The 20912-nt window shown below is 39.7% G+C and overlaps 1 protein-coding gene across 6 annotated transcripts in view; it reads right to left on the bottom strand.

Moving 5' to 3' along the window:
* LOC101862891 (helicase domino) overlaps positions 1-20912 on the bottom strand; it is an 80713-nt gene that overhangs the window by 19400 nt on the left and 40401 nt on the right. For all 6 annotated transcript variants that reach the window (XM_035971920.1, XM_035971922.1, XM_013087051.1 and 3 more), the window contains 10 exons: positions 20224-20426; positions 16681-16850; positions 15711-15907; positions 12236-12350; positions 11528-11767; positions 9986-10168; positions 9099-9182; positions 8441-8569; positions 1726-1761; positions 237-393 (listed from right to left, as the gene is read on the bottom strand). In XM_035971920.1, the coding sequence (XP_035827813.1) occupies positions 237-393; positions 1726-1761; positions 8441-8569; positions 9099-9182; positions 9986-10168; positions 11528-11767; positions 12236-12350; positions 15711-15907; positions 16681-16850; positions 20224-20426 (1514 nt within the window). The remainder of the gene's footprint in view (positions 1-236; positions 394-1725; positions 1762-8440; positions 8570-9098; positions 9183-9985; positions 10169-11527; positions 11768-12235; positions 12351-15710; positions 15908-16680; positions 16851-20223; positions 20427-20912) is intronic.

The raw sequence follows: 20912 nt of genomic DNA, 5'->3' as shown, positions 1-20912 counted from the left end.
GGGGGGGGGTGTGACACACACAATATTAAACTAACACCAAGATTAACTTGCATATCATTACAAACATTACAGCATCATCATAAACCATTTTTTCTTGATTTTTGTTTTTGTTTTTTGGGAAGCATAACAAGTGCCATGTTGACACATTTTTATATAACTTATAAATATTGGCATCAAAATTGGGACACGGGATAAAAAAACACCAACAACAACAAAAACCACACACGCAAACATACTGGTGATGGTTTCTATCTTGGGCTTCTTGAGAGCCTTCGGTACGTAGACTGGCGGCAGCGACTGCTCCTGCATCACTCGGGGCTCGTACAAAAAGCTCAGGGTCTCCTCCATGTAGATGTCATTGTCATCTTGAGGGGGCGTTGGTGGACACCACATCTGTACAGGAAGGACATGGCAATAACGGATGTTTGTCGGGTTTGTTTGAGTAAAGAGAACCACACAGACACAACAATGGTCATTTAGTGCTGGAAAAAGCAAGACAGACAGAAACAACAGAGGGAAAGTGAAGAAGTGAGACCTACCAGTGGCGTCTTCCAACTGTGCGCGCGGATGTTTGTCTGGTTTGTTGTTTTAGTTCTAGAACACAAGTACGTCATATCAGTGCTGAAGATTACAGGTGTTACTAAAGTAGCAAACCAGAAGGAGAGAAAAGGATGATGGATGGTTGATAAGAAAGGAAGAGCAAACCACACTGCAGCACCTGAAAACCACCCACATGCTTGTCTGGAGTGATTTAGTATAAATCTATAAGCCCTTCATCTCCATGTGTGTGTCTGAACACACCTGTGTCATTTTCACTCTTGGGGGGTGGGGGGCGGCGCGCGCCATGATGAACCATACCACTTAGTGTAATTGAAGAGCGGTTTTCGAAAACTCAGTACGTCAATTTTGACACACCCCTGGTTTCTTCACGATGCCAGACACATACATTGTCTGAAACAGCCATATATGTACAGCTCACAGCCGAAAGTTCCGTATCCCGGACTCAAGGCATTATCAAAATCTAAATCATTATATACTAATGTGCACATATTAATACATAAATGGGTAATGTTTATATTATAAACGTTTGAGGCATCGTGGTGAAATCAGACGCTTGTCAAACTAGACTTACTGAGTTTTGGAAAACCACGCTTCATTTGTTTTACTACCTGTCTATCAGAACAAGATGAATTGTTTAGCCACTGCCTGTCAGAACCGATTGCCACAGTATGAGATACCACATCCTAATCCCAGCAGAAAGATTTAGACCCCCAATGAAATATCACCTCAGCTAGCCACAGGTCATGGACTGATGTTCATCTCTGCACACCTTTCACTTTTAAATAAGTCACATAACTTGCTCGGAACAAAATACAACAGATTTTTAAAAAATGTGTGCCTGAGTTAGCAAGAAATTATTTTATTATTATTCAGTAGGGGTTTTACGGCGCTCGCAAGTGCATAAGGTCATATGAGCGCCAAGGGGTGGATGTCAACAGAGAAGTCTTTACAGGGAATCAGGCATACTCTGATCACCTCTCTAGCTTTAACAGCACAATGTCTGTTTTTAGCAAGAAAACAGATGGTTGGCATCAGACCTCAGTGATAAACATTAATACCATAGCAAACCCCCCCCCCCCCCCCCCCAAACATCTGATCAATCCAAACCCTAACTGAATAATGCAAAAACCTTAAAACAAACACAAAGAATGTAACGTAACCTACCGGCATTTCCTCTCCATTAAGATCCGATATGAACATCTGGAACAGATAAAAACATGATTCCTGTCAATTATTATTCAAGAGCTACAGGGCCCCATAAAAACTGTCCAAGTGCAATGATGTGCATGTGTGTTGGTGGACACACATATGACACTCTTAAGTGCAACATCTCAAAACGGAGACTGACATTGTTTACAATGCAAGCACAAAACTTGCTGTGTCTAGCCTTGTGTAATGCAGAATGAATAGCAACAAACTGTTACCTACCTACAACAACCCTTCTATAATAATCATTGTGGGTCTGAGATGTAGACATTGAGGCCTTATGGCACTCCCCAAGAACATTAGTTAGATTCTTGTAGTACTATTAACAAATGCTGCCAAAATCATTATATTCACTGTACTGTTATAAATGTCATATTACCTCACAAACACAAATTAAGAGGCAGGCCGCTTCAAGTGTACCTGCCAGGACGAACCTGGACACGTCTTCTTCAAAATATCAACCTATCATATCAAGGATGGAATACTTCAGCCAAAATGACTGAAAACAAAAATTGGTGACATAAAAAAACAAACCCTCAACGACTCAATGCAGGACAAACCAAAGAATGCTTATCCTGAAAACATATTTTCTCCACTTTATCAGTTATGTTAAGCCTTTTTTCCTCTATGTATAATCTAGGGGAGCTGCAGTTCAAGACTTGGATACAAAATAGCTGATGAATGTGAGGCGATTGCAGTGAAGTAGGGCCTACCAATGGCACCCTCCCACCACCAACCCAACCATCAAAGCGATCTCAGAACCAACTATCCAAGACATATTTCTGGCACGTCTGCATTCCTCGGTCTCCAAATTCTTGCTCCTCCATCATCCATATCAGCGAGGACAACATTCTAAAGGCTCGCGCTCAGCAGAAAAACGTCAAGCAGCAACCCCAAACAGGCTCCATGAGGCATAAACAAAGCCTTTATCGTGTGGTGGCCTGCAGCATATCCGTGTTAAAAGTGTGTGTGTGTGTGTGTGTGTGTGTGTGAGGGCCAATAAATTCACTGTGATATATGGCATTTGGCAAAAGTGCAGAGAAAACATCTAGAAGAGAATCGGGAAACACATTCTGCATTTTGAGGACCAAGCGATCAAGTGTGAAGTAGAGGACTATCAAGCTAGGCTACAGTATATGTTGACAACTGAATTTTGACCTTCAGCAAGGTGTTGTCCTCTAAATTGTTATATATAGTTGACAAAGAAAAAAAAAACCCACTTCATTTTACAGAATAAGGAGTCAATGCTCTTATTCTACCATGAGACATTATGGCACTTGCACCTGCACCAATCAAAATGAATTACGCTATCTGTATTGTCAACCCATTATAAGAGTTCTGCGCTGTGATGAGCAAGAATGGGTCTAGAAATGTTTGCAACTAACAGTTCCATGGAGTGTGCTTTAGTTTTTTTAGTTGTTTTTTTTTACATTGGGTCTTGTTTTCTGAAGTAATCCATCTTTAAAATATTTTACCTTGTTTTCTGAAGTCAGAAGTAACCCATCTTTAAAATACATTTCCAATGCTCATCAGCGTTACACTATTCCTATAGTCTTGTTCAAGTAAAAAATATCAGGTATCGGAGACAAAATTATCTGCAAACATATTTACACTGCAACAGTGCTGACTATAATAACAGCAGTACTTTTTGGCAATTCATAAGAAAATTAGCGACCAGAGGAGATAGGCAAAACATGATTGCAAGGATGAAAGTAATAACTCATAGACTAAGGAACATATTAGTAAAACATCTCTACCTAGTAAAAACCCTAAAAGAACAATCACACAATATAGTTCCCACACGAGAGTATAACCCTTCGGACTTGAAACCCTTACGTATGTAGTTCCTGTGACCTTCTCTTGCAATACTTGAAATAGCATCCCATCACTGGAACTTGATAAACATAAAACCTTTTCTCTAAAACATTTCTTTCTCCTTCACTAGTCAATTCCATCAAACGAGTTAATGTGCATTTGTAGAAGTCCAAATTTCAAAAGCTTGCAACTGTTTTTTGTTGGGGTTTTTTTTGTTTTTTTTTTGTTCTTTTTTTATCGACAGTATTATACGGTCGTATTTACCTCTTCTCACAATATATTTGCACAATGACTTTCTATAGCAAAAGAAGGGACCTTTTGGCACTGCCGTTGAAAAGCCTAAGAAGAGAGAATGGAGGTGTAAACTAGGAACATGTTAAGCTAGACGGAACCTCAACATCAAAACAGGGCTATCATCTGTGTCATCCACAAAAATACTGCCGCCTTATCTGATTTCCCAGACCAGATCGAGGCATCACAGAAACGTATTTCTTGCCTGGATAGTTCAAACTACGGGGACAAAAATAAATTCTTCACTTTCAGCCTTTTTTTCTTTTTCCCCCAACAATGGACTATTGGCGACCCACTCACACAAACTGAAACTGTTTATGTACAATAAACCACAGCATTTTGCCACTCTTTGTAGAAAAAAAGGGGGTCGTGTGAAAAGATTTCAAATTTGCTTGAGACTATCATACCTCTATACTTTTTAAAAATGGATGGATTAACTTGCTTGCTTTTTTCAGATCAAGGAACTAAGTGCAGATTGAAGGTCTGATCCAAGAGTATGTATTACAAGTATGTATTAAAAAAGAGTTTGGGGTGAAAGTAAGTTCAACACCAGGAAAGTAGACCCCCGGAAAATTCTTCCAGGGTATCAGTTTCTAGTCATCCAAGTACTATTATTGAAGCCCTTCACTTTAGCAGGGCATTTATCCCTACCATAAGGATCAGTTGTGGAAACATTTGTTCCAAGTATAGCAACTGAGCAACTGCTGATAATAGGCTTTAACTGGAAGAGCGAAATTTGCACACAAGAAGAGTGTTGAGATAAAACTTTAACAAAGAGAACTAAAGAGTCAGATATCTCATTTTTAAAAAAGAACATTTACCAAAAAGCAGCATTTCCACAACATTCGCAGAAGTCCGTAATCATTGCCCTTTACCTCACATCATTGCAATTTCCATCTGGTGATGTGTGCCATTCATTAGGTAATGGTGCCAGAATTAAAAATAATCTTTACAATTGAGGGGAAAGTGTTTTTGGAGAGTGTATGTGCTGGGCTTTGTCTTCAGAATTATTAGCAATCCCTATGGGTGAAATTTGTAGGGTTACTGAATTTTCCTTTCCAAATATGAATCATGTAATTTTTACAAAAACCTTTTCTCTCAAAATGAATGATGCACATCACCAAAAGGAACAAGAAATGATGCTCACAGGCTACTGCATCCACCTGACCTTGAGAAAATTAATTTCTGCTTCCATATTCTTGTTGTCATTCTTTTTAAAAATTATATTTTCCAAGGTATTCTTACTGAGAATGGTAGGCGACATCTTTAAAAAAAAAAAGGTCAAAAGCTGACACCATTACCCTTTACATGAGCTCCCAAGGGGCTGCACAATGACACACAACACAATAAAGGAAATGCATGGGATGTTTTTTATCTGCATTTATTTCACTTACACATTATTTTGATAAATTCACCTCATTGTCTCCAAACAATAAAATTCACTCCAAACATTCACAATGATTTCCATTTGCTGTACAAAGCACAAGAACTACTACAACAACCAAGAGAAAAATCTCATTTTAAAAAATAGTAGCAAAAGAGCATCTGTACCTAATACACTAAACTCAAAAGTTTGATTGGCAAAAACAGCACTAGGTCAAATGCAACAGGCAACTTACTTTCCTGAAGGACAAAAAAGAGGGGACAGGGTGCTGTACACTAAATATAAGTATGGCCCACAATAACCCACTTTAACCAGCTTATGACACAGGAAGCAACAAGGACACTGTAACAGACAGATGGACTGGTCACTGAAAAAGGGGTCTCTAGATCCAGGATACCGCATGCATGTGGCAAAGACTTAACAAAATTTACCAACACTATCAAGTCAACATTCTGAGCACAGATCTTTTCCAACGAATGGAATGAATGATTCAAGATTAAGACATGTACAGTTTCTCCAGCCTCTCACATGTACAGTAAACATCATTATTTCTTTCATTCACAAAAGCAAGTGACCGTTACAAAAACTTTTTGTTCTGAAACGCACAATTTTAAGTCCAGATCTAAAACTTACAAAAACTAAAACATCAACATCTAAGTAAGCATACTTCCGCTCTCCATGCTCTCAGCAACCAATCCTCCCTTCTGCGTTCTCATTCTCAACATTCACAAATGCAAGCCAAGCCAATGGACACTTACTGTTCTCAAAACAACACCAATCTTAAGTCAAACACTCAAAAAATGAAAAAGATTTGAACAATATCCTCACATTGTACCCCTCCTTAGCAGAAACACTATCGTGGATGAAAGACAGAGCAACTTTTAACGATAATGGTAATGTAAAACTATGACTTAAAAAAACCAAGTTCTTCAGGAATGAAGACTGACGCAGAACATTGTCATTGTATAATCATAATGGAACTACCATTAGTCACTTTTTGGCTGCTTCCCTCCCTCCGTCCCCACAACTTCTCTTTGGAATAAAAAATGTAGAAAAAATTACAAGTAACAGGGAATTACAGATGAAAGAGATCACATGGACTGAAACATGACAGTCAACACTTAAAGACTTTCATGTGGTTTGGAACCTTTTTTAATTTTCTAGATCTGCCCCTCCCAATTGCACAACCTATACTCAGAGACAGGTTCTAATTATTTACCCAAACCTTGGAGCTCTTATCAGAGAAGATAAGTATGCTCGGGTGAGCGAGTCGTTGAGAGGGGACTACTGTGTTATTGCCAATAACCTCAACCCAGCTGTTCAAGTGCCGTCTGTCCTGGGCTGGGGTTGGCTGCTGGGAGCGTTAACAGTTTTCTGTGCTGGAGCAGGCTGCTGCACTATGGTGGCCCCAGCAGGCACTTGGGCCAACAGATGTACCCGTGCTGCCTGGGAATTCTGGGTGGGTAGGGTCTGAACCAGAGAGATGGGGGTCTGCACTCTCTGTAGAGTGGCCGGCGCCGGAGCTATGCTGGTGCCACCTGGGGTCGGAGCTCGGGCCGCCCGCGGGGTGATCAGGACATAGCCAGACTGACCAGCCACCTGAGCCAGGGAGGAGGTCTGCAGAATTTGCTGAGGCCGCACCGGAAGACTCAAACCAGTACTGGTCTTTAAGAGATTCACGGCTACTGGGAGGGAACCCAAACCCTGCAGAGTGATGGGGCTGCCCAGCCTAGTTGTGTTCAACACTGCTCGAGCCCCACCAGTGTTCAAAATGGTGGCCCCACTCACCGGATTGATGATGGTCTGACCTCCACTGGCGTTGATTACAGTGGGCACTAGGGTGATGTTGGAGACGTTACCGCCCACATTGACAGCTGCACCAGGCTTGGGTGCTGACACCACCACGGAAGACTGACCCCCCATACCCGTAGTGATGAACCTGGCACCGGCCAGGTTGGCCGAGTTGACCAGTGAGGCAGGGTTGATCAGAGTGGCTGTGCGAAGCTGGTTCCCCTGCACCGAAGTACCACCAACAATAGGACCAACCTGCCTTATGGTAGGAGTGAGAGTCACACCACCCAGAGAAGCAATGCCTGAAGTGTTGGATGTAAACAACTGAAAGATGTTTCTATCTGGAGTACCTTGTATTTTAGCGATACCCCCAGCAGCCGCCGCCGCAGCAGCTATGGAAACTGGTATGGCATTAGCCGCCAAAGGCGTGCGGTTCAAAGACTGCTGCAAAACAGAGGTGGGAGACTGTTGCGGCAGTGTGGCCCTGGTCTGGGCAATGACCACAGGAGAATGCACTGCTGCCTTCCGAGTGCGGATCACCAGGTTTGGATTTGACCATGGCGGTGGAACATTTGGATCTGGTGGACTCTTGGGGGTGGTGGGCTTCAGCTGTGGTCTTTGTGGAGGACTAGTGATGATATTTGCAACTACGCTACTGGGTGGATACTGGAGTCTGAGCTGAGCTCTCGGGGATGGGGCACTTGGGGCAGGGCTGATAGTAATGTGAGCTGCCTGCTGGGCCTGCTGCTTGAGTAAGGCATTTTTGGTTTGTGTAGCAATCTTACTTGGGCTCACAGAAACCAATACAGGAGTGTGACCATTGTGCAGGTGGGTGGGATTGCTGACTTTCACCGCAGCACCACCTCTGCCCTTCTTCTCTTTAGCCAGACCCCCTGGAGGTTCGCAGGAACCATTTGTGACCACCTTTGACCCCCTACCTCTACCCCTACCCCTTCCTACTGACCCGTTTACCTCAGCTTTTGTTTTCCCTGCTGCTGGAGGCTTTTCCCCATTGTTGATACTCTTCCCAGCAGAACTAGCGCCCCTCCCTCTACCCTTGGGACCATTTTGAACCTTTTTCTGCAGCACATTTGTAGCAGCCTTAACTTTCTTCTTACTATTTGCAAGAGGAGGTCTACCAGGTTTGCCCGTTCGAATCACTTTGACCACAGAGACTTTCTTTTTCTCTGGGCCACGAGCGCCCCGGACTATCTGATTTGGTGAGAGTTTCTGAGGAGACAACCTCTCGCTAGCTCGTCTCCCTCTCTTGCCAGGCTTACTAGGGAAACCTTCATCAGCATCAGAACCTGACACTGAGGCCTTACCGCCCCTTCCCCTTGGTGACACGGCATTCTGCGTTTTCTTGAGTGGCTTTCTTCCTTTTTTCTTCACCTGAGAGTCATCCTTGGAGTAAATGTACAGCATCTCATCTTCTTCCAGCTCAGCTTTACGTTCCTCTTCCTCCTTCAGAGCTTTCAGCCTGGCCAGCTCCCAATCTTTCTTGGAATTTTCTATGTCCTCCTGAGGGAAGGCAATCAGCTCAGCATAAGCGTTTTATAAGCAATATATACCTATTTAAGAAAAAAAAAATTGTACATTCTCGAAAAGCAAGTTTGCAACCGAAAAAAAAAAGCAGCTTATGATAACCTTCCTTAGTGATGAGACGGGAATGTTTTAATGCTTACTCAAAGAACAGATGTACGCAAGGATAAACAACGCTACAACCAGCTGGAAAAAAATGAGGATGCACGGTAAATTCCTTTAAAACAAAGCAAACATATTGTCTTAACAAATACTTTTCCTAATTTGCTTGCTCAAAGTAATAAAACAATGCATAATATCTTGTGCATCTTACAGTAAACAAAAGGTCATTCAAAAACTGTTTTCCCCTAGATAAGTAAAACTCAAATTATAAATCTTTGGTTAAAGTAACATGACCAGAAACCGCCACTCTTATTTTCTTTTCTTTTTTTAACATCTATCTTCCAAAAAATTAAATTTTAAGAATTCATGGGGCCAAGAATCAGACACTAATGATGACGAGACCTACCTCAGCCATTTTCAGTTCCTCAGCAGTCTCAGGTTCCATCTGAGCTTCCATGACCGTCACTGCATAGCGCTCAATGGGAGTGAGCTGGAATAGGGACAGAAATGCAACAGTGTGGGTAAGTTTGTTCATTATTTAAAAAAACAACAACTGGCAGACAGCAATTATTCTTCCCGATGCAGCCATCAGGCTTTACACATGGACAAATCAATCATCTAATTTTCTAGCATTTACCTGCAAAAACTAAAGATACAAACTGAATTAGTTAAACAAGAAAGTCAACCTAAAAACTCATAATATTCTAGCCATGCGTTACATCTTTTGGACCCAAGGATTCTTTTCTGAAAAAAATTACTTCCCTTAAAACTTTTAGTTAAACTGCATAAAAAATATGTAAAATCCAGAACAAGGTAAGCCTACAAATTCAAGATTTTAGAAAAACCGCATTTAAAGAGGCATGCACCTGCACATAAATTTACAAAACGAACAGACGAACAGAGACAGACATACATACATTCTTTATGGCATGGCAGATCAAAGCCAGAATAGCTTTCTCAGATTCTCAGCAGCCAAAGAAACCTCGAATCTTCTGCACCAAGAGGTTGCAAATGTGAACTGAAGGCCCAAATCACACACTATGACAGCCAAAATGTTCCCCAGATAAAGTGTTTATTGTGGCACCGTTGCAGCTCTCATACATATTACAGCATTCTTCGTAACAACACATTTTTTTCTTCTAAACTAACTCTCAGATGAGAGGACAAATAAATAGTAACACTCCAAAGAATATTGAATATTCACTGAATATTCTAATTCTATATAACAGAAAGAAGAAACAGATGGGTAGACAAACCCCCCCTCCCCCCACCAAAATTGTAAGGGTTAAATACCTCTTTATCAAGCATTGCCAACTCCATCTCCACCTTGGACACTTCATCCTCATCTTTCCTCATCTCAGCCTCTCGCTCATCCCATGGAATGTTTTCATCAAACTCTGCTAGCTCTGCCTTCTGCTCTGCCTGGACCAGTTGTGCGGCCTGTGCATCTGTCTCATCTTCTGCTTTACAAAGAGCCTGAAAAAACAATAAAATGGTAATAGCTGAGTTTACAAACTTAAAGGCTAACAACAGACATCTCAACTCCATCCTGAGCAAAGGGTTCTAATACTGATAAAATGAAGTTAAGATACAATCAAAAAGGGTTGAAAAACAGCCCAACCTAGCAAACCAATTTAACACAAAAATCTCCCAATTTGTTTATGATTCGGAAAATCCATTTGTATCGATACATCTAAAGATTGTTCTCTTTTGTATGTAAAAAAAAAAAGAAAATTTTTTAAAATACAAAAAACAAAACAGTCTCCAATGTTAAGTAAAGGAAACAAGGAAAAAAGATCAAGCTTTCATTCTAATACACGTTGAGTTCTCAAATATTAACACTATTAAACAAAGTTAAGACCACGCTAGAACAGTCTAGCCTTTTGGCATCCCAGTGTTAATCAAAGCAGTCTTATTTCATCAATTTCATATGCAAAATAAGAACGCAATTTTAAAATACGATAGAGCTTGGTTTTGCTTTCGATACCGTGGAAAAATTGCTGTTTTTTCTAACACCGTACGTTCACATTGAAACATGGTTTGATAAATACAATACTATTTTACAAATCAAAGTACAGTGGAATCCTGTTATAACGAGAGGGAGGGGACCAGTGTTAAATGTCCGTTATAGCAGGATTCTCGTTATAAGGGATCCAGTAATAAATTCAAGGGAAATAGTAAAGTAGGCCTAATGTATGAGTTTGGTGTTCTCTTTATTCCTTTTTGTATTGCCCCTGATGATAATTTTGTTCAACATGATCTCTTGGTCTTACTTGATCAAAAATCTAACCAGGTTTCTTTCTCTAGCACTAGCAATGTTGACAGCTCGGCTGCTTGCACACGTCACACATTCACTCCATCTATCACAGCATTGTGACCTTTCCATTCCGCACCAGAGAAGTGGGAGAAGAGATAATCTAGGAATGACTAGCCTATCACGCGATGTGTTCTGCTTGTCAGCGCATGCCACACCCTCCCCACTCATTCACTCCGGCCTTCATTGTTGGTTCACGTGGGCTCTCCCATCCTTTGTTTCGCTGGATCATCAACAACTTTCTCAACTGGCAAGGTTTTATAATATGTGTAATTGATCTGTGCGCTGTGCAGAGCAGCAGCAATATTCCGTTATAACTGACCCGTGCGACTGTCTGATTGCGCAATAGCAGTATTTTATTTACAAAGATAAATGGGGGGACGGGGTTTTAGAATAGTGTCTTTATAACAGACCTCATTATTTCAGGACTCGTTATAAGTGGACTCTGCTGTACCAAGAAGGGAGTTCAAATTGGCATGTTAGGAAAATACTTCGAATTGTGTAGTGATACAACAACATACCTGTTCAAACTGCGACAACATGGCGGCATCTTTTTTCGTCTCCTCTTTCTCTGTTTCACCTTTACTCGATGCTGCCTGCTCTGCTTTGGACTTTTCTTCAGCCTTTTGTCTTTCCCTCTCTTTCATTCTCTCGTTCTCCTTTTCTTCTCTGAACTTGTCCTTTTCTTTCTGCTGCTTTTCTTTATCTTCCATGAGCGACTCGAGTCCTGATGGCTCAGCAAACAAGTCACTGATGGTTTGCTGATGGAAAATATTTTAAAATAAAAATGTAGTTTAATGAATGGGTAGCTTTGCTTTTGCTTTTTAAAAAATATTTTCTTCGGTAGAAGAAGATAAGCATAATCAGTGGTGACACATCAAATAACTGCATCACCCAAAAACATGCTGACAAGCTAAAAAACGACAAGCATGAGAGTAGTTCCCTTGGATAAAGACCACTTCAATATCACTCAAACCTGTCCAAAACTATCATTCATAATCAGGTAGAACAGTAGTCATCTAAGGTGGTCCTCTTGGACACTGTCATTATAATATTAGCAAAAAACGCACAGGGTGTGTCATTTGAGATCATTTTAGGTGAAAGCTAGAGCAGGTTTGACAATACCATTTGAGAGCTATGATAAAATGTGCAAAATTCATAAAGGCTCTTAAAATTTCAAATGCAGGGCACTTTTTTCCCAAAAATAAGAGAATGTCAAGATAATTTACCTCTTTGAAGAAAGCAGTGGTGAAATTTCCTCCCTCAATGGCAAGATCTCCAAGCAACCTTTTCTGATTGGCTTTTTTCAAGATGTTTTCCTCCACTGTCATTTCACTGACAAGTCTAAACAGGACAAAATGCAAAGATCATTAAAACATACATTTAGCAATACCAATGAAAAATTGATTTTTCACTTTAGCCCATTTTCATTTGGTACCTAAGAAAGAGTTTTCAATTCTAAGAATTATGCTCTTAGAATTAAAAGAATCGGTTCATAAATTAAAAAAGTTACGGGGTTGTAAAGGTCAGCAAAATATGGATGACCCACATAAAGGAATATACCCCTAAACAGTGGACCACGTAACAGCAGACTCTGTAAGAAAATCTACGACATCGTAATTAATTGGAGTGTTAGAAAGAAACTTGGCTACCAAATGTGTTTTTGGGTGGAGAAATTATTTCTGTAGTCAGATTTACTATCCATTTCTTAGTTATTTTATTATAATTAAAATTTTGGTGTATATATTACGATTTTGAGTAAAAGGGGAGTCGGGATGAGAGCATTTTATTTAAGCATAGTATCACAACATGGGATCTTTAAGAATATATTGCAGAGATGCCAACCACAGAAAACCGAAATGAGTATTGGGAAATATGAAAATGTGTATTTTCAGGTGAAAATGTGTATTCCCCACGACCGACCGACCAACCAGTAGGCTAAAACAGCACCTGGACATGGATGGCTGGTGCCTCTATAAATAAATCATTGATGGTCGACCAAGCAGTAATAGTAAAATGTTCAGGGTGTCCAGCAATATTTCCTGAAAAAAAATTACTAGCTCACCAGCTCGAAAAAGGGAGCACACATGCGTACAATATACATGTATCCAGTCAACAACATGTCAGTGTTCAATGCTGTACTGGGGTCTTGTTTGACTTAAGTATTTCAGTCTATTATATAATATTTACCTCTCATTATTATGTAAAAAATAAATCCTGCTTTGAGAGTTTGGAAGAGCCTAGAACAAGAATTTCCAGACTGTGTCATGATTCATATTATGAACTGACATATGAACTGACAGACTCAAATTATTGCTCAAACTCACAGAAAAGCAAAAACTTGAATGGCTCAAGTAGACCCATGCACTGTGAGAGTTGTAACAACTGTGGTAGGGCAAGATGCAGTGACACTGAAAATCTGCCAGTCTTGAACAGAAAGCTAAAACATACACTGTAGGTATAATTTACTATCACCCATCAAATGAAACGCTAACGCTTTATTTCAATAACACAGACTTGCAAAGTATGAGGGGTCCCGATTCCGCACATGGCCTGCACCAACGCGCGCTTTGCAGAAAGCTCTAATCAAAATTCTGAAAATTGCTTCCAAGTTTTTGTCCTCTGGTGTTGCCTTAAACCCCTGATAGTATCTTAAACCCCCAAAAAATCAATAATCTCCTCCCCTATTCCGCAGTCCTATACTTCGCAACGTCGTTACTCCCACAAAGACGGTCTTTGCTCACACGATGCCGCATTCATTTATGATGCGAATGCGCACAGGGTCAGTGACCAGTCACGATGGCGAGCCAAACAATCTAAAAATCGGACGTCGCTTGTATTTTCTTTTTTTTTCCCACAAGTGACAGCACAGCAACTCGAGTATTTATTACATTTTATTTGCACAGCGACATTGTGTTTATACTGCACAATCTGCATGCCACAAATGTTGCGTTATCAGACAGCTGGCAAACTTCTCGGTGGTAACGAAAGCGAAAGTAGATTTTGATTTTCCCGATCGAGCCTCGGTGTCACATACGCTTCCGCCTGCCGCCATAGCTGCCTTTTCGTGAGAAAGTGAAACGTATTCTCCAGACGGGGAAAAGCAGAACGAATATAATATCACGATCGCGACCAGCAAAAATTAACTAACTGACCACATCGGACTTGGTTTTCAAATATTCCAGTTCTGCGATACTGATGCTATTTTGACAAAAGATGGGACCTGAGATAATTGGGTTTACTCGCTCAAGCTGAATCTCGTAGTTTTCGCATTCCAGGATGCATATTTTTTCATGAAAAGTCGTATTCGCGTATTTTCGGCCAATAATCGTACTAAAATACGTTTTGATTGATTGATTGGGTAGATGTTTTACGGCACTATCGACACAATTTTGGTCATTTAAGCGCCATCTAAAATACGTAAAATCGTTCTGGTTGGCATCTCTGATATTGGAAGCGTGACTAAATAAAGGCAAAGCTTTCTTTGATGACTTTAGACCATGCCAACCATAAAAAATAATTCCATTCAATCTAACATGTCATACAATTAAAAACCTCTTTTTCCAGTTGAGACACGATCATCCTGAGGCGAGATAAAAGCTCTCCTCGGAATATCCCCATTGCGATGTTACAGGGAAACAGAGAAAAACAACTGGAGCGCCCACCATTGCCCAATTTCAAGTGACCAATGAACAGGCTTGTAATAATTATGCAGGGATTTGTAGGTCACATATATTTGCCCAGGGAGTGAGGAGAAAATGGCCGTCTCCATGAGCAACCGCTTTGGACAGGGGGGGGGGGAAGCCGTGCATTTATATTAAATTCTAAACAATTACTTGACACACAATGTTCAAATTTGAGGACGCTATAGAGGAAACATTACATGCTTTAGTTTTAGTAAGAGTTTTACGGCACTTGCAACACAATAAGGTCATGTAAGTGCCGAAGATTAGAGGTGTTACAAAAGAGTAACAGACACAAAAAAGAAGGAGAGATCAGAATGACAGATGTTCGATAGGATAGAAGGAGCAAACCACACCAGAGCACCCACCAACCACCCACCTAGAGAGGAAAGATAGATCTATTACCTACTAAGCGTTGAAAATCAAGCTCCTAACAGTTTACGGTAAACCCGATACGAAAGTGTTTGTGGCACCAAAAATATAGGCTAATTTACATGTACAAACTTTATCGTCCACATATCATTAGTTGGCCCTATTTTCAGAACGCCACGCATCATAGATTACGTTTGTTTTAGTAGAGGTTTTACGGCGCTTGCAACTGCATAAGGTCATCTGAACGCCAAGGGGTGGATGTCAGAAGAGAAATTCTTACAGGGAATTGGGCTCACTCTGCTAACCTTTCTGGCTTCAACAGCACAGTCATCACAGATTATGTTTACACATAATCTGTGATTATAAAATAAAAGAGAAACACAACCCCACATTATTGGCAATGACAGGAAAGAACATGCTGAAAAATAAAAACCCATTTTTCTTTTGGTGCTCAGAAGAGCCAGGGGTTTCACAACACTGGGTTACATCAAACAAGCTCGAAGAAAGTGGATGGTAAATTATCAATCACAAGAAAGCGCCCCCAAGTCGTAGAGCAAAAATAATGGCATAAGTAGAGAGCTCCAGGTGCTAGTGTCTGCAGACTTCTTGCCTGGAAAAAGCTCCCAAATTAGCTGCATTACGCCCGTACCTGTATATGTGGACATCTCGCGTCTGGCCTATCCTGTGGCATCTGTCCTGAGCCTGGGCGTCCATTGTTGGATTCCAGTCACTATCGTAGAAGACGACTGTGTCTGCCCCTGTCAGATTCACACCAATACCCCCGGAACGTGTTGATAAAATGAAGCAGAAGATTCTGGGATCAGCGTTGAAGCGGTCCATCAAATACTGTGGAGCAGAAAATTAAAAAATGAGTATTTCACTTAACCATACGAAAAAAAAATAAAAATATCCCAAACAAGTACAGGATACTTCAATCAAAACGACAATGCCTTCCCAATATGATGGTGAGCCACAGTAAATGGTAGTTCAGCCCTTGTAACATCTATATTTCACTGCAACAAACTAAGATTATTCAAAAACTGGGAAGAAGTTTATGAGTCATACCAGTGCACATGCACGTAATTAAGTCGTACTTCAGTTACTCGTAACAAGATTTTCTATATTATCAGGACAGGCAATAGAAACAAGTAGGCATAGCGTAAAATGGTAGATACAGCAAGATCAAAAGTTAAACCAACACGCCCACAAATCAGATAAAAAGGATTTAGGCAAAACCTTGGATGAAAATAAAAGCTACATAAAAGTACCATCGACAGAACCTTGCGGCACCATGTCAAGAGTTATAGTAGTAAATGTCTCAAAGATTCTCAAGGTTGTATAGAACTGGTCTCCACATCCCTACTTTTCCATGAAAATTAGTGTATGGCCATGGTCACTGAACAGTTTCATACAATAAAAACTGACATTGGTAAATGGCCATATTCTCAATTCAAAGTTAAAAAAAACACATTACATCCAAAAGAAAGAGGTACTAAGGTCTCCTCGAACAGGGAAATTTTAAATTACCTAAACAAAAAGCACATTCCAACGCCTCTCAATATAATCATCTGTGCCAGACGATACGCATCAGTTCTAAAGGTTCTTGAATATGTACAAACCTGTCGTTGTTCCACTTTGGTGGTCCCATCAAGCCTGAGATATCTATGGCCATGGAAGTTCAGGAAAGCCTCTAATACATCTAACATCTTGGTCATTTGAGTGAAAATAAGAACCCTATGCTGTCCAGACTTCAACTGTCGCAACAACAGGTCAAGCGTCTGGAGTTTACCTGTTCAGACAAACCAGACAACCCATTGAATTTGACAAATGACATAATTATAAAAGAATGTATGTACACATATAAATCCCCAAAATCAAGTTTTACAAGTCACAAGACAGTTCATGATAGCCACTCCCCCACCACCACCAAAACCACAATGCTTAACTGCTTTAGCTATTCTGGTTTTTATTACATGTCTCAGTCTTTCTCAAAGTTGAAGGTAGAAAGTACACCAACAACCCTATCATCGATGACTTCAATGTTCGGTCAAATGACAAAGAACAATTTCATATTATTTGAAACTGTCTTCCAAATAAATATCTGACCAAATTCAACATGCAAAGAGACAATGAAACCATTCCTATAGAAAGTAGAATACGTATTGTTTGCCTCAGTCTTTCTCAAAGTTGAAGGTTAAAAGTACACCAATCATTGACGACTTCAATGTTCGGCCAAATGACAAAGAACAATTTCATATTATTCGTGACTGTGTTTCAAACAAATATCTGGCTAAAATTCAACATCCAAAGAGACAACAAAACCATTCCTACAGAAAATATAACTTGTGTCACAACCTGGTGGAATCAGGTGTTCGTCAATTTTTGGGCATGTGGAGTTATTGGTATCACCTTAAAGCCTTTTCATTTGCCTTGCTTTCAACAACAACAAAATCTGTTATCTTAAATACAATATATTATAGAGATATTTGGGATTGAGAAACAGGTAGGGGTAGCTTGATTTCACAGGTAAAATTAGTGAGAAAATGGCTGCCAAAGTTATTTCCTTAGCTTGAATCCGTGGAAACAGAATATTTACATTTTTATGCCTTTGACGTTTTTCAGTACAATCCACACAGACATCTGTTCTTAACTCACTGACTACTGAGCCCTTTCACCAGTCACTAGCGCTGAATACTGGCGTTTTTGGGAGTGAACATTTCAAAACAGTACCACAACTCTCAGAATTACCCTATTGTAATTATTTTTTGACACAGTAAAGTAACATTCAAGCTTAATCTAATACCCTAAAAACCTTAAGTTTTTAAAGTCTAATACATCAATTTTTATGATTTAAAAAAAATTGGCATGAATTTGATTTTCTGAAAAATTTCCAAAGACGTGACAGATAGAATTAAATTCTCAACAACAAAAATAAAAGTTTTAAGTGTTCTGTTTTGATCTGTATGCACTTGTGAGTGTTTGGTGAAAATATAAAAGCCGATCAATGCGTTGATTCAGGCCAATACACTGAATTACATGAGACAGATGAAGGGACGAAGTGATTTCGTTGCGCTTACAACAGCACCAGTATTAGTGCTAGATCTTGCTCTCAAACTACGACTCGGGCTGTGTTTGGGTACATATCCAGGGTCCTAACTATCAGAAACATCATAGAACTAGTAAAATGAACAGAAGCATCGAAAACAGCAAAATTATGTGATTCTTGTTCATGCGACTTCTTCAACCGCTACTCCGACGTGGCAGTCAAATTACAATCAGCAGTATAGAAAAAACATAGCACGAGTTCCGGTTTGTTCAACCCAAGTTGAGGTGACTGTCCTTCACCTTTAATTACTTAAAAAATTTACCACGCAACTTCCGCCACACTCGGCACAAAACGAAAAAAGTGGTAAAACTAGAACTGGAGTGTTTCCGTACATATGGCGGGAGCACAAGTTTCGGAACAAAACCGCAAAGTCCATCCTGTCTAGGGTATGGGATCCACACCAGCGAACTGACCGGCCACCTGTCCCGTACCTGTGACAGGAACCGTAGTCAGTGAGTTAATTAACACGGAAGATGTTGAACCCAAAAAAATTTTTTAAATTCCCCAACCTGCGGAAAAATGCCACTTTCTTCTCTTTCATCATTTCGACGAGCGCCTGATTTCACTACGCTGTCTTACATATGTATCATTTGTCTCAGTCTTTCTCAGAGTTGAAGGTTAAAAGTACGCAACCAACCCTATCATCCATGACTTCGATGTTCGTCAAAATGACAAAAAACAATTTAATTTTATTTGAAACTGTCTTCAAACTAAATAACTGACCAAAATTCAGCATGGAAAGACTTTTTAAGAAAGTACCATATGTATCGTTTGTCTCAGTCTTTCTCAAAGTTGAAGGTTAAAAGTGAACCAACAACCCTATCACCGATGACTTCAATGTTCGGCCAAATGACAAAGAACAATTTCATATTATTTGAAACTGTCTTCCAAATAAATATCTGACCAAAATTCAACATGCAAAGAGACAATGAAAACATTCCTATAGAAAGTATATGTATCCTTTGTCTCAGTCTTTCTCAAAGTTGAAGGTCAAAAGTGAACCAACAACCCTATCATCGATGACTTCAATGTTCGGCCGAATGACAAAGAACAATTTCATATTATTTGAAACTGTCTTCCAAATAAATATCTGATCAAAATTCAACATGCAAAGAGACGATGAAAACATTCCTACAGAAAGTATAATATGTATCCTTTGTCTCAGTCTTTCTCAAAGTTGAAGGTCAAAAGTGAACCAACAACCCTATCATCGATGACTTCAATGTTTGGCCAAATGACAAAGAACAATTCCATATTTGAAACTGTCTTCTAACTTTATATCTAGCCAAATCAGCCAGCAAAGAGATGGTACGGGAGAGGTATACACAAGAAACTGGCATGGTAATGAAACAAAGCAGCTTTCCAACAAATATCCAGTTAACGTACAATATAACACACTTGTTCTCATAGAGTAATTATGCAAGCTATATCTAGGAAAACCATCCTATTAACTAGGCAGACATGTGCTTTGAACATGAAAAAATCTGTTCTTGAAAATTTGGGGAAACATTTAGCTCAAATAAATGTCAATCTGCTTTTAGTGTTTTGAGTAGTTTGACTAATGTTACATTGCGAGACATTTTCAAGTTTGCAACAAACCATAATTTTGCTGGATGCTAGGCTGTCAATTCAAACAGCAAGAGTACATGCAAATGTTCTGTAACAAATTGACACATCATTCTTCACATGCTAAAGTAATTTTAAAACAATTCTTGGCATGTTTCAGTCTTTCTCAAAGTTGAAGGCAAAGGATACACCGACAACCCTATCATTGATGACTATAATGTATGGCCAAATGACAAAGAACAATTTCATAAGAAATCGAAATAGTCTTCTTATATAAATATATGGCCAAATTTCAAACCATTCTCTCTGAAATTACACACAAAAATCATCATTGGAAAAATTGCAGAAAACACAAAAAGAAGCTTGCAAAACATTTTTCACAGGATCATACCCTGAGGTAAGCACAAAAAAATACTTGAGTGCTCGCAGAGTAAGTAAGGCATCAAATCCTTAATTTCCTCTGCAAGTGAAAAAGACCAAGAAGCCTTACCACAGTCATACTGTATAAGTCTGAGTTCTGGGAATGTAACACTTGTTCTACACTGTATTGGATGCAGCAAGGCAGAGCGCGTTAAGACTTCCGGCCTCAGTCTTGTCTCCAGCCACTGCTTGTGGGACTCGGAAGATTGACAGGGATGGGAGACTCGCATACACACAGCAGGGGAGATCACAGGCGGAGTCACAAACACAAACCTGGAGATCAATCATCAAGTGTCCAGTAAACATACAACTATGGAAGCGGTTTGAGACACGGAAGTAGACTTGTGTCCTTTCCTTACAGAAATCATTACAAAAGAATAAAGTCTAGTTCATGGTAAAAATAAACGTGATCTATTTAAAAAGCACCACAAGCTGAAGATGAAAATATTAATATGAATAACTTTTCTATTCCATTATAATACAATTAGAAGCATGATGAAGTGTGCCAACATACATTGTACATTTCTTTTATGGATGAAGTACACCCTGACAATTTGAATATTTTAACTGCTAATAATTATATGTTAAAAAGGATTTATGCATACATAAAACACGCAGAAACAAGTAGAAAAGATCAAAAATAAAAGAAAACCACAAGAAGTCAAAGTTTTGTATTTGTACAGATGTTCCGAAGAGTCTAAGGGTCATGAGAACAGGTCTCTAAAACCCTACCAATCAATGAATATTAGTGTATGGCCA

The sequence above is a fragment of the Aplysia californica genome, unplaced genomic scaffold, assembly GCF_000002075.1.
Source record: "Aplysia californica isolate F4 #8 unplaced genomic scaffold, AplCal3.0 scaffold00538, whole genome shotgun sequence".
NCBI classification, from domain to species: Eukaryota; Metazoa; Mollusca; class Gastropoda; order Aplysiida; family Aplysiidae; genus Aplysia; species Aplysia californica.
Note: the sequence above shows the minus strand (reverse complement) of the source record. Positions and strands in the feature narration are given on the sequence as shown.